This window comes from Oxyura jamaicensis, chromosome 2 (genome assembly GCF_011077185.1).
Source record: "Oxyura jamaicensis isolate SHBP4307 breed ruddy duck chromosome 2, BPBGC_Ojam_1.0, whole genome shotgun sequence".
NCBI lineage: Eukaryota > Metazoa > Chordata > Aves > Anseriformes > Anatidae > Oxyura > Oxyura jamaicensis.
This window is the reverse complement of record NC_048894.1, coordinates 49291558-49310079: the sequence shown is the minus strand read 5'-3', so window position 1 is coordinate 49310079 and position 18522 is coordinate 49291558. Positions and strand designations below refer to the sequence as shown.

Below are 18522 nucleotides of genomic sequence, written 5' to 3'. Positions count from 1 at the left end.
AGAGTAATGCATCTGAACAGAAAGGAAGTCAATCAAAAATGTCAGGAGGCCTGAGTGGATGAGTAAGGAGCTGCTGGCCAAACCACATCAGTACATCTGAAGAACACTGAAAATGACAATCATCATATTTGTTCTTTTTTTTTTTTTTTTTTTTCCCACTAAGGTGGGAAGTACATTCAGATGTCCCTGTGAACAATGGATGGTCAGGCAGGTTGAACCCAAGCAGCCTACTGAGCCATGAACAACAGACTGTATGACAGACACATTAGATCATCTGAGTATGAAAATATTTTCAATGTTTGCATATTTTTGACATCTGTCTGTCCTGTTTCACTGGTATGCTAATTTAGTATGTCAAAAGAAGCAGGCAGAGAAGCCAGCCACAACATGGCCTGCTTAAAGGAGGCTGGTTTGTTTCCTTGGGTAGCAAGTAACCATGTAGTAAGAATTAATCACTGGGAGCTTCTTTTTGGTAAAAAGAAAGGACTGCACAGGTCAAAATGGAGCCAGGTGACCCTCATATGATGCACTATATAAAGCAACACCAACACTGATGAGGACAGAATGTTTCAGATTTTGCTTACTTTGATACATCTAGTCATTTCTCAGATCCACCACTGCCAGAGTTCAGTCAGTAGGCTCACAATGATCACTAGGCTGAAGAGTCTCTCTAGGGAAAGTTTTTGAAGGGGACTATTTCACTGCCTATCTCTGATCCAAAATGTACATTAAATCAACAAACTAAGAACTTCCATGACGATCTATAGATAGATGATTTGGTGGAAATAGTTAATCAAGCTTCCGTACTATATTTAACTCAACAGATAGTGCCATGGGTGCAAAATATTCAGCTAGTGAGAAATAAAGAAGAAAGCTTGATATAAACCAGGGCATGAGGTCACAAAACACTATGCCTTTGGCAGTAAGTTTAACATCATCACAAATCACACAGCAGTTCAGTCACTCCAAATGCTAGAGAACAGAAATATGCTATAATGTTCACCTCTGCAATCCTATATTTTCATATAGGATTTCCAACATTAAGCTGAGAGAATGCCAGGAAATTGGCTTTCTGTCAAGGGAAATCTTTGACACAGAGGGTTTGTCTGGGCCGGAGGATACTGAAGTTGTAGCACTCCAAGCTAACAGCTCTCAGCTCCCACAGCCTTGCTGGCCTGTGCTTCAGGTCACTCCATCTTAATGTGTGACTAGAAGAAACAATCAGGAGACAACACCTGCATAGATGATGACTCTTTGGGGCCATGTATCGTACACGTTCTTTAAACTGTCATTACAAGCTACCCATGTTCTAACAGCAGTGGAGCTCTTGCACAGGATCAGACTTAAGTGAAAAGACACTTGCTCTGTTTTTTCAAGGGTTGTGCTCCTTCCCCATATTTTGTCTGCTAATGCTGGAGTCATTCACAAGCAGAAAAATATGGGCAAAAATGTTCAAAATACATTTAAGAATCCTTTGTATCACACATAAAGATGTTTATTTCCTAGTATTTTTGACTCTACAGAGAAAGGCCTGTTATTCATTTTCATGGAAAAGAACAGTGAAAAGCAAAACAAAGTGATAGACATTGGTTACCAAGCAGGGCATAGTGTGTTAACTCCTCTTTTACATTTCTAGGTTTCAACAGAGAAAAAAATATCTCTCTGCATGCATGAAGCATAGAAAAGTTATTATCTGAGTAACGTACAACCTACCACTAGTAGGTTGCTCAAGAATAAATATGCTCAAGAAAATAAATCCAGTTGTAAAACTCCTATCACACTAATAGTTTACAATTAGTGTTATTGTTATTGTTATTATTAATAATATTATTAATAATAAACAGTAAATCCGACTTACTGCAGAGTACCAGAAAAAAAATGGAGCCAGAAAGGGAGGGGAAAAAAATTAAAACACCATGAAATTCAGTTTGAATCATTTGGCAAAGAAATACATCTAAGCTGAACTATAGGAATTAAATAATGAGGATGTACTTGTTAAAATACAAGCAGGGCTGAAAATCATTTTGAACTAGTGGCCTTATAATAAGAACCTTAAGGCAACTGATTCCTGGGATGTTTTCCACTTGATCCAAGTGAACAAATACTGGGGAACTGAATTAGGAAAAGAAAGTAAATGTTCACAAGTCTGCAATATTTGCGACAGCCTAAAGACTTACAGGAAGATGAAATGGTTTGGTTTATGTGCTTGTAAAAGAAAGCCATTCTCATCAACAGTACACCTTCTCATCAGCTGAGACCAGGGATTGCACACCATCAGAAACTTATTGCACAACTCTCTATTTCTCAACCCATACTGAGAAGCAATAATGCAAAATATGGAGAGAGAGAGAGAGGTCTCACTATATTTCCAAAGTAAGATTCGACTCTCAGTCACTGCCTGCTGAAAGGACAGGAAAACCTATTACTGCTTCTAGTAATCTTTTCACCATTGGGAATAGAAAGGAAGCAATCAGAAGCCTGTTAAACTAATGCAAGGTCCACAAGGCATAGAGCACATCTTTCTTGCCTTGGCAAGAGTGGTCTGCTTGCTTCTAGAAGACATCTGCAGAAATTTTACATACAAAATGTGCAGGCAGAAATATATCTTTCTATATATATATATGTATATAGAAAATCAATATAATGTCACTATACCTGTCAGGAAAAGTTACCTGCTGTGGCTGTTCTTAATGTAAGAGATCTGTCTGAGATCTACCCAATTACAGCCTAGATGGCCTTGCCGCTTGGACACAGTCCTGGACATTTTGCTCTAGTTGCCCCTGCTTGAGCAGGAGGCTTGAACCAGATGACCTCCAGAGGTCACTTCCAACCTTAACCATACTGTGATTCTGTGGTAAGTCTCTACTAAGAGAAGTTCAGTACTATGAAGAGGAGGATAGACCACAACATATGGATTTGGGGCTCTGTGTAAAGAATTCTGTAGCATTATTTCCCAACATAGGTCAATGCATCAATTTTTTAAAAATTGAAAACTTATCAATGATTTGAGGTATCCACAGTGGATAACCATTAAATATAAAAGCTTTTCACTGATCTTTTAAAACAGGTAAGCCAAACATGCAAGTTACTCTCTGAGAGGTCAGCTCTGCTACTTGCTCTCTTAAATGTTTTTAGCATGCATCACTAAATCCATAAAAAGTAGGGACACACCATGATAATTTCAAGCAAAAGGAACTATTCATTCATTTCCTGAGTTATAAGGGATGAACATTTCCAGTCACTTTCATTTTAATATAATCACCTTTCTTCAGCAAGAAAAAAAAAAAAAATCGATCAAAAAAGCATTGGCTAAAATTATATCCACTTATCAACAACAGAATAAAATGGTATTTAACTCAAGACTGAAATGAACTAGAAATTCAAGAATCTTACTCTGAAAAAAAAAAGACTGTTACCTTACAAAAAGATTGTATTTCACTGTTCTTTTAAAACTCAAATTTACAGAATGCTCCTGACACTGGAAGTAAATTTACAACTCATGATTCTAGACAAATGCAAATGAACAGAATTGTGTTGTTGGATGATGTATACTGAATTTTTCAACCATGATTAACTATTGCACACTTAATTATGAACACAAACAGCAGTACGAAGTGGTGTCAAATGCTATGAAAATTATAATTTATTTCTACTGATAGATATTAATTGGCCTTTATTAATTACTTTTGAAACTATTATCAATGAGGAGAAATAGCCATTCCAGTATGTCAGCAGTATCTGTAGTGAGGGGACAGTCTTCTAGCCATTAAATAAAAAAACATAGGTTGTGGTGGTAAATATAAAGCACAAGACAAGAAAAACAGTTTATGAAAGAGGATGTTGATGACTTCATTTCACAGAATCCTATAATGTTTTGGGTTGGAAAGGACATTAAAGATCATCCAGGTCCAACACCCCTGCCATGGGAAGAGACACTTCCCACCAGACCAGGTTGCCCAAAGCCCCATCCAACCTGGTCTTGAACACTTCCACGGAGTGGGGAATCCACAACTTCTCTGGGCAACCTGTTCCCATGCCTCACCACACTCCGAGTAAAGAAGTTCTTCCTTATAGCTAATCTAAACTCTTTTAGTTTAAAGCCATTATTCCTTGTCTTCTCACTACGCTCCCTGACAGGGTCCCTCCCCAGTCTTTTTATTATACCGAACCAGATTGCTAACCAGGGATCCTCACAGAAAGTGAAGTGTCCTTTGAGTAGGCCAGCTCCTTGTCTTCACTTTTTTTTGCAGTGCAGAACAGTGGAAGAAAGTGGTCAAAACATATTTTCTATTATTCTTATATCAAAAGAATAAGTATTATATTAGTTTATTTCACTTGCAAGATATCCTAAATACTGTACACAGCCACCTGTTGAATTGTAATATCTTGCATAGGTACATTTCCTAAGCAAAAAGAATTTATGTAAATTAAATCAGCCAGAGTAAGCTGACAATACACTGACAACAGTGTATTTCATTGGTTTAACAGAAGATAAAAAGCCACTATGCTATGACTGAGTTTATCTCGGTACTGACCATTATCTTGAAGGACTCCTGTGGAGGCTGCTACTCTTCTTGTTTGTTTTACTTTTGTAGATTTGTTAGAAAAGTGTCCTCTAGACACAGAATCCTCTGGATTATGGCATTTCTTGTCCTTCCCTTTTGGAGGCTGAGGTGAGCAACTGTTCTCTCCAGGATCACTGGATCCAACGGTAGATTTAGACTGCTGATCATTTCCCTGAAAAAGTGTTCATAATTACCACTAATAAATTCAATTACATTTTTTTTTTAAATCGTAACTTTATTCCAACTTTTTAACATCTATGGGTTGGTATCAGGTGTTACAGAATCATATTAATTTAAAATCAGTCCAGTTGAATGATATCTAATTCAATCTGAAAAACCATAACTGTTTTATCAACTTGCTATATGATCTGACAGATTAAATGCTCCTAAACAATTCTCAGAAGAAAACAACACGTTTACTAAAAGGAAATATTGTTTCATCTGATGAAAGAAATGGCTAGGCAAATCTATACGTGCATACATATAATATACAACTATATCTCATCCATGCGTATGTGTAGAAAGTCAGTAGATACAGCATATATAACTTGTGAATAATTCATGGCCTGTGTAAATGAAACATGGGTATTAATCTGCTAAGTGTCAAAAATGGCCGGAAGAGGATGACAGTCTTTGTGTGGCAGGATCATGCTTAGAAATGGGTCTGTCAGCATGTAACCTCTGAATTACATCCAAGGAAATCAGCCTGTTCCTCTGCTTGTTCTGTTGTGTATCTAGAAAAAAGAACAGAAACCTGGTCCTGATTTTCTTCAGTCTGATGTATGTATGATCCTGAGTTTATCAATAATTCTAGTAGCAAGATATTTTATTAACTTATAATTTTTCCTGAGTCTAAATCTGTTCACAAGAAATATAAAAATCTTAATTGTACATAGTAGCACTATAGGGTGCTGTTTATATTATACTAGGCTGGGTTAAGAGTTTACCAACTGAATACCCTCACTGTTGCCTCTCATTAGAGGCTGTCAGCCTCCTATTTCTGCCAGGCAAATGTGTAGTTTCTTACTAATCCAGTTCTGTCAAAATGTTCAATATAATAACAAAACACTAGAGCAGAGGATAGAAAACCTTACCAGCATCTGGAACCATTCACCTTATCATAAACATAGCTAAATCATGGAAGACAAGTATACAGTGCTTTATTCTTTTACTTAGTGTAGCTGCATGAACAGTTTATGCCATTTTAGAAACTGCACACCAGAAAGGCCTTTCATTGTGCAAGGGTCATGGACAATTCTTTTCACCTCACTGCTGAAGTTAAAAGGCAGTGTCCATATAAAATGAAAATTGTTCAGAAAAATAATTCCTGAATAAAGTCCTACATCTCTTAAAAAAACTCACATGCATGATTCTTTTTTAACGTGTTTCTTCTAATTTACATATAATCAGTAGAAATCAGTTCTGTTTAAAATATTTTACTTAAGTACCACCTAGGTTTTACCATCTAATAAAACATTTATCTACCAGTACTACTGAATCTACCATTTATCTTGTCAATATAAAGAAAAATCAGGTCACAGCACTATTTCAGCCTCTTCTAATTCGAACTGTTACTCCCAAGAAATAGTAGTAAAAAAATGTAGAAACCCAACAGAAATAAATAATTTCATGATCTATACCAGATCAGCATAAGTATTGCATTAGATATTTAAGAGCAGTATGACATATTCCTACCTCCTTAAGTTTTTAAACTTATCAGTGTGTCAAATAATCAAGCACTGGTCTTTTGTTACAATCCCTATGGAATATAACTGATTATAATTTTTTTTTTTTGTGTATGTCATTAAGTACTATAAGAAGTAGCTAAAATAGTTAACAATGAGTTATTTTTAAGAATGTTAGAATTGTAAAACTCACATTTAAAATGAAACTATATTCTTTATTGAAATTTTATCTTCTGCATTTCAGCAAAATGGAACAAAGACTTGTATACTTTATTTTGTTTAGTGACTCTAGGGTGGGTGTAGTTTTTTTTAGTTTGTTAATAGTGGTTGGATATTACCAAATGCCATGAGAAAAATGACAGACTGCGAGTCTGATGCTGTGCTGTCTTGTACTGTCTTGTACAGTAAACTGCACTTGTATGTAACTGGTGCAAGCAGACACTTCTATTATGATCTGGCACTTTCTGAAGTCTACAGTGGACTCATTTTGGGCATATAAGTAGCTATACAGGACACAAAACAGTGGATACTCAAGCTCTGTATAGTGATGGTTAGCTAGGGACAAAACACTGATCAGCCAGGAAACAGTTTTAGGGAGTTAATCAGAATCAGCATACAGAAACACCATTTTCTGCAATAAGTTTTCTAAAAAGTCTTGTGTTTTTCCTTTTGGTGTATAATTTGAACAACAACAACAAAAAAAAAAGTTAAAAAGTTGAAAAGGATTCTAGAAAAGACCTCAAGGAAACAGTTGATCATTGCTATGGAAGGTTTTATAAAAAATAAGATAGCCTTTATTGCAGTAATATTTTCTCAGACTTCTTTGGTCTGACACTGCAAATAGCTACAGATACATCAAGCATTAATAAGCATTACACCAGGTGGCTGGGGATTTTTTATCTTCATATTTAATTAAAACCCAAAGGACAAGGTCTTTCCATCTGCTGGAATTAAGCAAAATTAGAAACAAACTTTATTATGGCATTTGATACTTACACTGCCTTTAGATTTTCGAGATCCCAAAATTGGAGGTAGTACTGATGCTTTGGAACTGTAGAAATAAGTCATATCTTAGAATTCTGTACACTCTCACTATCATAGACAATATCCTTCTATAACCCAATCAGATAACACCAAGTCAGCTCTGCCAACAGAGTTGTTTTATCCATTGCACAGCTTGCTAAGAATCAGGAATTTCTGCTCACTAGACTATATTTAAATGCATAATCATGAACTTATTCAAACAAAGGCATTACATTTCCCCACAATGCACACTTTATGTACATGTACATGTACATGTAAATTCACAGAGCAGTATTCAGTGAATTACTGTGCAAGATACTTAAAACTAATCTCATGAAAACTTTCAGTAATTCCAGTAAAATTCTGTTTATATCAATTGATCAACAGATCTTCAGCAACACTTCCTACTGTCTTTAAATTCATTTGTTGTATATGTTGTTTCCCAAAATACTTTGTTATCCATATTGTCTATAGTTGGTCGCTAAGATAAATAAATAAACAAATAAATAAATAAATTGCACCCCAGTTTATGTGCAGACTGTTGCACAAATCTCCTAAATTATTGCAATCTGTGTGACAAATTTCCATTCATTTCTTTCCATTTATTTCATTGAAATGGCTCCCTATTTAGCTTTGTATTTTCCAAAGATACTAAAAGCCCATGTTTTTCCTTACAGCGACCCTGTTTAGGGCTCCTTTGTGCGATAATGCTGTCTAATAAAAAAAGACCCAAACCTAAAGCATCCTTAAAGGAGTACATATTCCTTAAAACATAACCAAATAAGAGTAGATTTCAACAGGTGTAGTTACACATAATCATATTCAGCTCATAATTCATAATCTCATTTGTATTCCAGGGAAATAATAATAATAATAATAATAAGCCAAGCCAAAATAAACCTTTATCTGGCAAGAATTTTGTGATACATGTTCAATGGCATGTTTACAAGGTGAAATAATTCTTTGAATTTACATTTGCTCTTTTATTACAGATTTCTATCTCAACTTTCTTAAAAGTGCTCAATAAAAATTTGCATCCATACAAACCCACACATCCATTCCTTACGAACATTTTTGACATTATGATTTTTGTACTTTAGTGGTGGTACTTTGTAAATAAATTGATATATGCACAAACAAGCATAAGAAGCATATCACACATATGGAACTTACCCCTGTGGCCTTCTTATTGTGGATTTGCTAAACAGCAGATCACCATATGGCAACTTCTTAAACTTTTCTCTCCCTACTGCAACATAAAATTGCCCATTCTCCAAATCTGACCCATCCTGAATAAGTTTTCCATCTAAAGTGTAAAGTCTGAAAAATACAGAAAGGTTTAAAATAATAAACCTTATCAGTCCATCGTGTTTACTAAAAGCACTGAAAGCTATGCTGATCTAATCATGTACATTTTGAAACCCAATAAAGTACAGTGGATACAATGATAAGTTGCTACATAAAAAATGACAAGAAAAGACAGCAAAATGACCTACAGCACAGTTAAACTAATCATAGTTAAAACTAATAAAATATGTAGCACTATGACAGATAAAATACTCTCACCATTTCTACATAAGTACGGAGAATCAATTACTTTGTACTTGGGTCTTTAACACCAGACAGATTTTCACCATAATCATTTCTGTTCACACACTTTACTGAGAACGAAGAAACATCAAGGACTTAGGGGTGTGGGGAGTATGCATGACAACACATTATTTCTAAGCTATCCCAATCACTTCATCGGGATCTCTGTCAAATTTGTAATTTTATTTAAGGGTGATCAATGCAATAAGGAAAGGAGGAAACATCCTATAATAAATAAACTCTTACCTATGAAGCACATTCCAAAATTTGACAATATCTAAGTTTAAATTGAAAAGCCAAAATTAACACTTTTGCATTAAAATTCTGGGGCCCCCAGCACAAGAAGGACGTAGACGTACTAGAACAAGTCTAGAGGAGGATCACAAGGATGACCAAGGGTTGGAGAACCTCTCCTATGAAGACAGGCTAATGGACTTGGAGAAGAGAAGCCCGGAGAAAGAGAAGGCTCCACGGAGACCTCATAGCAACCTCCTGTAGCCTAAAGGGGGGGCTACAGGAAAGCTGGGGAGGGGTTCTTTGTCGGGGAGGTTAGTGATAGGATAAGGAATAATGGTTTTAAACTGAAAAAGAGTAGAAAAAGAAGAAATTATTCACTTTGAGGGTGGTGAGGCAATAGAACAATTTGCCCAGAGAAGTTGTGGGTGCCCCATGGTTCAAGGCCAGGCTGGATGGGGCTTTGAGCAACCTGGTCTAGTGGGAGGTGTCCCTACCCATAGCAGGGGCGTTGGATTTAGATGACCCTTAAGGTCCCATCCAACCCAAACCATTCTATGATTCTATGATTCTAAGTCTTTTAAATAGAGGAATGTTGAATGGCCATCTTAAATGGTTTTCTCTAAGCCTTCTACAGGAGCTACTTTATATGTTATTCATAAATTTTAATAGTGCAAGGAGATATAATAAAGAGATATAATAAGATACATGCATGTATGCTAAGAATCTTTTATGAATAATATAAATAGCCTGCCTTGAGAACATCCCTTACTTATAAAATGCAAAAACCATCAGTTTAACAGAGAAAAAGCTGCCTTTTAAGTTCATACACATAGTGACCTTGAATAAATACAGAAAAAAAAATGCAATGTGTAGAACCACCTAGAGAACCACAGAAAAGCTGAGTTTGGACAGGACTGCTAGAGACTGTGTAGTCCAAGTGCCCTGTACAAAGCAAGAGCAACTATAGCAGGTTGCTCAGGGCTGTGTCCAGTTGTGTTTTGAAAAACTACAAGGATGGAGACTCCAGAAACTTTCTGGGCAACCTGTTCCAGTGTTTGAGGACTCTTAAAGTAAATTTCTTTCTCTCTTCTATTTAATTTGAATTTTCTGTATTTCAGTTTGCTCTCATTGTCTCTTGTTCTGCCACTGGACATCACTAAAAGCCTGTCTCTCACTTCTTCGCTCATCCCCAATAAATATTTATACATATTGGTAAGATCCTTCCTGGGCCTTCTCCAGCTAACCAGTGCCAGCTCTCTCCGCCCTTTTTCACGTTACATGCACCTTCAAGGCCTTCATCTTCATGGCCCTTTGCTACACTTGCTCCACCATCTCCATGCCTTTCTTATGCTCTCCAAATGAAAGCACTTTGATTTTCTAGGTGCATCCTACACCTAGAAAAGTACCACACCTAGAAGTACTTCATTTTTTTAAGTGCAAAGACCAAATGTTCTCAAAGGAGAAATTGCAGCTTTTTAAAATCATAATCATATTGCTGTTTCCTTGCAAAAAACATATACTAACTCTGAAGCATTCCATCTGTACTACTCATATTTCATATTTACTTTATAGTGCAAACATTTCACAGACATCCCAACAATTTGAAGAAAAAAAATATGTTTCACTACCATTCAGATAACATCAGTTACATACAATTATAATTAAAAAAAAAAAAAAAAAGCCACCTAAACATAAGCAAAAGCTCATTTCTGAATTAATCTGACTGTATTTTGCTAGATTATATTTTGCTTTGTGGAACTTCCTTGAAAAAAGGCAAACCGGTGTGCTGTAGTATTGTTTTATATATTTGTACAGTGGTACAGTGTTGCATGTACAGGTACATAGAGGTACTTACAAACATTACTGTGGGTTTTTGTACCTGATCTTTCACTTTGATTATGTTTTAATATTATATTTGAAGTACAAAAGTTGTTTGCTTAATGCAACTCCTATTTTTTTAATGGAAAAATAGCTAGCAATCTCTAGATGTATATTTCATCCTAAAAATAATAATCATAATAACTGAATGAAACATAATCAGTCACTGAAGATGACAAGGGAATTAAAAATGCATATTTTTTTTTTTTTAAAAAAAAGGAACTTTAGAGAAATATATACGTAACTATTGACTTAAAAAGTATCACACAATTCTTGCGACACTTCTGAAGCCTTTTACCCACCCACCTCGTTAGAACCATTCAAACACAGCCTAGGTTTGATTATATTCCCCTAGTTAGTATTACGCAGAAGGTGTCCGTGCGTTCATGTCTTCTGGTCACTGGGGGATAATCAAAGGTTTGTCCTGTGGGCTGTCAGCAGACTTCCATTTTCCTTCCCAAGTCCAAGCCAAAAACATGGCAGCCAAAACAAAGCAAGCTATACAGACCAACAAAGCAGACAGCAAAGATACAGCTTGTGGAACTAGTATCCCCAAATACCTGCCTGTCCACACACTAGATACCTGCCAACCAGGTTGCTATACCCCATCCCCAAGCACAATTTTGCAAGGAGAAAGGCTACTTCCTCATTGTCTTCTCTCTCATATTTCTTATTTATGTCCCTATTCTGATGGGGATGATCTTTTTTTTCTTTTTTTTTCTTTTTTTTCCTTTTTTTTTTTTTTCTTTTAAAGCCATATGTGAAACTATGTAAGACTTGGCAGCTTTGTATGACATTTAATTACCCAGAAAAGAAACATTGCCATATACCTAATGCAGGTTCTTGTAATTCCACTTACCCTTCTATAATGAGAAATTATATCTTCCCAGAATCAGTGGTCTTACAAGACCTCCCCTAACACTGACATAGTTTCAATAAACCCCAGCAATTAATGTATAACTTATTAAAGAACAACAATCACTTTACTAAAGTATTTAATATGCATTCCTAGCATTTTAAGGAAAATAAAATGAAAACTGCATTAAAAGAAAACCAGAAAAAAAGAAAACATTAAATAATTTAAAAAGTCATGTACATTATCTTATTTTTAAAGGATTAAAACTGAATACAGAAGGGAACTTCTTAAAATCAATTCTAAAAAATGTATATAATTATATATGCTTTCATATACATCATTCAAGGACTGATATGAAGTAAAGAGAATAAAATAGAAAAGGTTTGTAAATCCCTAAACAACCTGGAACCAGGAAAAAAATGATGTTGTGAACAGCTGTTACTCTGTTCACCTCAGAATTACGATAGCTGAGAATCAGATCCAGAAAACTGCAAAATGTGTTTAAGTTTAGTTTCACGGAAGCAAAAGTGCTAAGTAGCCTGATAACACAAGTAAGGAAATGCCTGTCTGAAAAGAAAAAACAGATGAGAGCTAACAGTCAGCAGACAGCATTAGCTTAACCTTTTATGGTCTGTATCAGCTCTGGGAAAGTAATCAGAAGAACTGAGAGAGATTATGAAGATTTTATCTTCATTGATTTGAGAAAAAGATTGCAAGACTAGCATCAGACATTGTGTAAGCTGTAAAGAATGATTCCAACAAAAGGCCCTTTCCTGTCTGAAGAATGGATTTCTGTAATGTGCTCTGCATGGGGCAATGCTGGAATGTCAGTAATTTGCCAGTACACACCTTGGCAGACTATTTACTCTGCAAAAGTTTGTCATGGAGACTGCATATCATTTTGCTCTAAAACTTGCAACAGCCATCAGATCTTATTTTAGAGAGCTTATTTGCAGGCCTTAAGGTGATTGAAATTTACCTATCCAAGTTGTCATCTGCTACTCTTGGGATACCACAGCAATTCAGACCAGCAGAAAATATTGGAACAGGAAAACCCTCAACTACAGCTTTGGCCCTGGTTCTTATTAGGAGGCTGAACTCACTGAGCACAGGTCTTCAAAAACCAAAGGATCTAAAACATTTTTCTTGAACTTGTTTGCCCCAATTACTTTAAAGAGCCATCAAAATTAAAGGAAAACATGTCAGAATAAAATATTTTACCTCCATAACGTCAGTCAAAATGGACTGCATCCATTACTGGACATTCCAAACATTTTATTGACTTTACAGAGGTTATTGATTTTATACTGACATGTAACTTTATTATTAACGTTAAATATATTGCATTATTACTGCATTATTCCATATCTGTTAATAAAATATTTAATCAATAAATAACTGTTGAAACAAATTGAGGGGCTTTTTTCTTTTTAAATAGCAGTTCCAATGAAACATGAAAGTGACTTGGAATAAACGTATTTCCATTTTCATAGAATCATAGAATGGTTTGAGTTGGGAGGTAGCTCTTAAGATAATTTTCTTATAAATTTCCCATAAAGCTAGAAGGATCCATTATAGCTACTTATGGAGTATTAAAAACATATCTAAACATATCAACTGTATCTCACAAATATTCAGCTTCCTGATACCTGTGAACAGCTCCACTTCTGAGGGTAACTTTTGCTGTAACCATTTCGAGAATATGGTCCCAGTGATTCAGTGTTTTCCTAGGAATAAGGAGTCGCACTACAGGGCTAATTAGATCTCCATTAGCAATCAGGCTGAAATAAAGCAAAGTAAAATAATTTGGAAGAGTATTTAAAGCAAAACCCATCTGAAGTTAAGAAAGAAATAAAACAAGACAGATATTTTACTAACATAAAATTCTGCTTACAAAATAGTGTAGGGCTCCTGGAGTGGCTTTCGAAACCGCGCTGATGCAGTAATTCTACTATGAGTAACCGGCTTGACCTGTAAGGACAAAGAGAATTAGAAATTACTCTGTCTTCACATTGGGATAGAGCTGACCACCAGCAAGAAGTGCAGGGTATCTGGAGAAATAAGTCCTGTTTTTAAAACATGTATTTTATTCCATTCCACCTTCACCTTTTACAAAGCATATATAATTACTATTGCAAGTTCATATAATTGCTGAATAACAACCACAGCATGTTACAACGTACAGTGTCCAGTGAGAAATCAGAATTATATGGGCATCTTTTGTGACTTGTCCATCAATGTTCCTAAGCACACAAGGAAACACCTCTAAACACAGTTATTTTCTTAGTCTTCACTGCTTGTAACCATAGCTCAGACAATTAAACTCTTATCTTTTTAAATATAAGTACAATCTCTGGATCTTTCTTCTATTATGTAGTATTTTTTTTACTCATGTATAGGTCTTTACCTCTCAATACATCAGTGATTTACAAAGGGTGCTGAATACTATCCTCATTTTACAGAATTAACTCAAATGAGGTGCATTGCAGAATAAAACACAAACATTCCAGCATTATGCCCTGTACCCTTTTGTACAGATACTGCGTTGAGATCAGTAAGGTTGCTCAACATTAATCCCATTATATTGAACAGAAGGTTATGCAATACTGCCTAGATACGATTCCCTTTGGAATTAATAAGCATGCTTTCAATTTTAAAAAGAAAAAAGTGGGAAAATAAAAACAAACTCCAAAATAATTAGGAAAATTTCCTAATTCTCCATAATTAGCAAATCAAAGTAATGTGTCAGTCCCAAACAAACATCCAAAAGTCACAAGGTAAATGCATTAACAAGTTGGCAACATTTCTACAGAAGACTATAAAAACTTAAAGGATTAAATAACTGGCATGATCAGATAGAGACATTCTTTAAAATAGAGATATAAAGTATAAAGTTTATTTAAATTGGCAATGTTCCCAATCACTGTGTAAAGCAGTCTAATGATGTGATTTGTTACAGCTTTGTCACATTTTGTGCTAACTTAACCAATACTTCCCATTAAATAAAAAATAATAATAATAAAAAAAGAAACCAACCAAAACAAACAAACAAACACAAAAACAATAAGAGATGCCCAGTCTAGTAGATATTCCAAAGTGGCTAAAAATGATCTTTAAAATAATCAGATCTGACATCCCACTTAATGCAAATAACCTCACACAGCAAATTCTGCATCAAGCACATAAATTCCAGGGCTTAGGTATTTTTCTCAGGGAAAAGTAACCAAGAAAACAAAAGCAAAATTTGCATTCCTTGATGTACAATCACTTCAAGTAAAAGACAGCAATAGGTAAACCTTTTGAACAAAAACTGTTCTCCATTACTCTGCTAAAAAGGGGGTGTTTCTATTCTGACTTTTTCACTTTATTATTATTAATTATATTATATTATTATTATTATTATTTATTATTATTCTGACTTATTCACTTTAGTATCTTGCCTTTCCCAAGGCCCTTGTAAGCACTATAGCTCTCCCAACCCTCCGTTTTCTGAGTCTTGGAGGACTTGAAAGCCTGCTCTGGTTGTGGACAGAAAAAGGTAGAATTAGCCTTCGCACAGCAAAGTAACTAAATGGAAACAATCAGCAGCATAGGGTCATGGTGATCTGAAGACCAGTATAAGGGACGTTTTAGTCAGATTCTTCTTCAAGAGGAGAAACAGAAAGAAAGATATAGCTGCATTGTTAAAGCACTGTTTCTGGACCAGTCCAGGAAACGGGCCCCTGGCATGACTGTGGACCTCCCTTTACTCGTCAAGCATATTTACACCTTAAGATCTGTTTCATAGATACATGTTTGTCTTGCCCTTATATAACAAGGTCATTTGCATTAGTCTGTATGTAAACTATGCCCTAATGCCTGAAGTAATTTTGGTTTCCAGACTTGACATTAATTCCAGTGTGCTCTGAACTGGTTGGAAAATTCACACCTATGACTACAGGCTTGGAAGTGAGTAAGAAGGTTGTTTGATATTTTTGCAACCTTAATGATTCTATTCTATATTTCTCATAATTATGGGAGGCAAAGATATTTTTGGAGATTGCCAAATAATGGAGGAACTCAGCCATTCTTGCAGAAATATTTAAAGCATATTTTTCAGGGCATAACTTGTCATTTAGGTCACTAAAATTTGAGATGAAAATTTACTAGGTCACAAGAAGACTAAGAAAACACACCTTAAACTGTAACATCTGAAAACATTTCTATTGCTGCTTGAGACATTTGCACACTGTAAGGAATCTAATAGAAAGCTTCAGAATTTGAAAAAATAAGGTAACTTTCTAAAGCGCATGTTATTGAAGGCTAAGGTAATACTGATTTACATCTGGTCCTAATATTTAGGCTCCAAACACAGGTTACATCCAAAATGGGAATGACTTAACTCAGGCTGCCCCTACACCTCCCTGTATAGCTGCTAGGTTGCCAGGCTTATCCCTTATAAAGTACTTGATATATAACTAGATTACAAAGCTAAAAGACTGACTGATCCAACGATTGTAGAAATTCCAGACCTAACTAATAATACGATCGCTACATAAATCCTTAACCAACATTAGCCATAGGTATTAGAGAGTAAAAGGAAAATAAGTTCTGGAATACTTTTTCCTCTTTAAATCCAAAATGCTGCATTTGAAGACCTCAGAAGAGCAATGAGAGGAGATGGACTGTTAGCCCTTTCAAAAATCTGCTCACGTAGTACTCTCATTAGTAAACCTCAAAGCACTTGATACTGATTTCTCTAATGACAAAGAAACAAACACTGGAATAATGACACAGAAACCCACGGGAAGAACCAGGGCTATGCCTCCCAAATCCCACTCAAATCTTCAATACCACACTGCCTCCCAGGTACAAACACTGTCCCTCTAAACTTGCTTCTCACTTCCAACAAGGGAAGTATTTCCCATCTGTGATACAATGCACATATTAAAATTTCTTCCTCTGTTTACCAGCATCTAATAATTCTTCAGCCTTCCACAGCAAGGTCAATGTAAGATATCCAGAAACAACAGCACAAGAAACCCATACTGAGTACACCTCATAATTCTTTAAGGACAGTAGGGATACTTCTTAAGGGTCCTTGTCACATCTTGCTCTCCTGGTCCTTCTTTTGGTATCTGCTTTACTTTCCCAGAATAACCCACCTTTCATGTGTAACACTGTAAATGAATTTTGAACTCCTGCCTTATGTTATGTTTGTCATAGCAAGATTTAAGAACTAAGTAATATTTAAGAACTAGTAATATTTAAGAACTAACACTTTGGTCCCAGTGACTGAGGCACTATATAAAGCCTTAACTGTTTCAAAACTACTGTGCTAAATACTTTTACCTCTGAATACTATTTAGATAACAAGCTACAACCTGAAGACATGGCATTGCTCAACTTTTTTAAGAAAGCCCTAAAGGTTTAAGCAGTGTTCCTTTAGCCATCAGGGAACAGACAGCAGGGATGGGGTACTAGATAATATCAACTACACTCCCTTTTTCCATGAAAGGATGGATCAAGAGGCAACAGGCACAAAATGAAACATGTGGAGAAAACACTTCTTTACTGTGAGGGTGACAGAGCACTGATCAGGTTGCCCAGAGAGGTTGTGGAGCCTCCTTCTCTGGAGATATTCAAAACCCTCCTGCATGTCATCCTGCACAATGTGCTTTAGGTGATCCTTCCAACCCTGCCTATTCTGTGATTCTGTGATCTGATGGCCTACTGAGGTCTATTCCAACTTGGGCTGATCTAGGATTCTAATCAGCTGATTAGTTTGGGGTTTGCTGTTCATGTACATCTCCACCATCAGAAAAGCTTTACAGAACTTTTCCTAAAAGCTGATTCTTTATCCATTTCTGATTCTCAGTTCTGCAGTTGATACCTACACCCAAGCTCACATGCATTCAAAACTGACCGTAAAGCCAAGTTCTTTGATCCAGTCTGCAACACTAAAGTTTCAATGATCCACACTTTACTGGAACTAGTTAGAAAGCATTCAGTAAATATAAAGAAGCCCTTTAGGATAGTCCCAGGTGCGTCCAATTATTTACTTGTTCCTGCGAGCTGATGAAACCATTAATTTTGATGTAGGCTCCTCAGAAGGCCATCATGTTATTGCACACAGCCCAATCACTGGGCCCCTGAGAAAACAAGCAACCTGACAGATGTTAAGGGCTCATTTATTATTCGGAGGATTGTATTTCTGCCAACAATAGATACTGTGGCATCAGCTTGCAAGTCTGTCTTTTAGGTTACTCTCTCAAAGAGTCATTAATATTTCTGACAGTCTTCTGTGGCCTAAAAGACAGCCCTGGTCTTAAATAAGAAAGCCTCAGGGAACTGTAAGATGGGAGCAGCTTGGGCAGAAATTTAACTGTTTCCTTTTCTACCTAAACGTAGTCTAAACCAGAGCAAAATACAAACTTGTGCTACTTTGCAAAGGTTCTTTAAGTCTAATTCCCTTACTGTATCAAAAAGCAAAAAGCATATGTTAATGCAACATTTGCTAATTCACTAATGTAAGACCACAAAAATCAACACACTCAAATGCTAAGATGGCTCTGACAACGTTAATGTGCTTAAAACACCTCACAGGTACTTGGCACACTGCATAGATGACACCTCTGTTTCTAGGAGTTTGGAACAAAGTAGCCCAAAGTAAATTAAGCAGGTACTGAACTATATTGGTACAGAACTC

The 18522-nt window shown here is 35.9% G+C and overlaps 1 protein-coding gene across 1 annotated transcript in view; it reads right to left on the bottom strand.

The window, feature by feature from the left end:
* DCDC2 (doublecortin domain containing 2) overlaps nucleotides 1-18522 on the bottom strand; it is a 62622-nt gene that overhangs the window by 25883 nt on the left and 18217 nt on the right. The window contains exons 3-7 of the mRNA XM_035319119.1: nucleotides 13729-13805; nucleotides 13484-13615; nucleotides 8447-8593; nucleotides 7247-7301; nucleotides 4536-4737 (exon numbers count right to left, since the gene is read on the bottom strand). Coding sequence (XP_035175010.1) covers nucleotides 4536-4737; nucleotides 7247-7301; nucleotides 8447-8593; nucleotides 13484-13615; nucleotides 13729-13805 — 613 coding nt within the window. The remainder of the gene's footprint in view (nucleotides 1-4535; nucleotides 4738-7246; nucleotides 7302-8446; nucleotides 8594-13483; nucleotides 13616-13728; nucleotides 13806-18522) is intronic.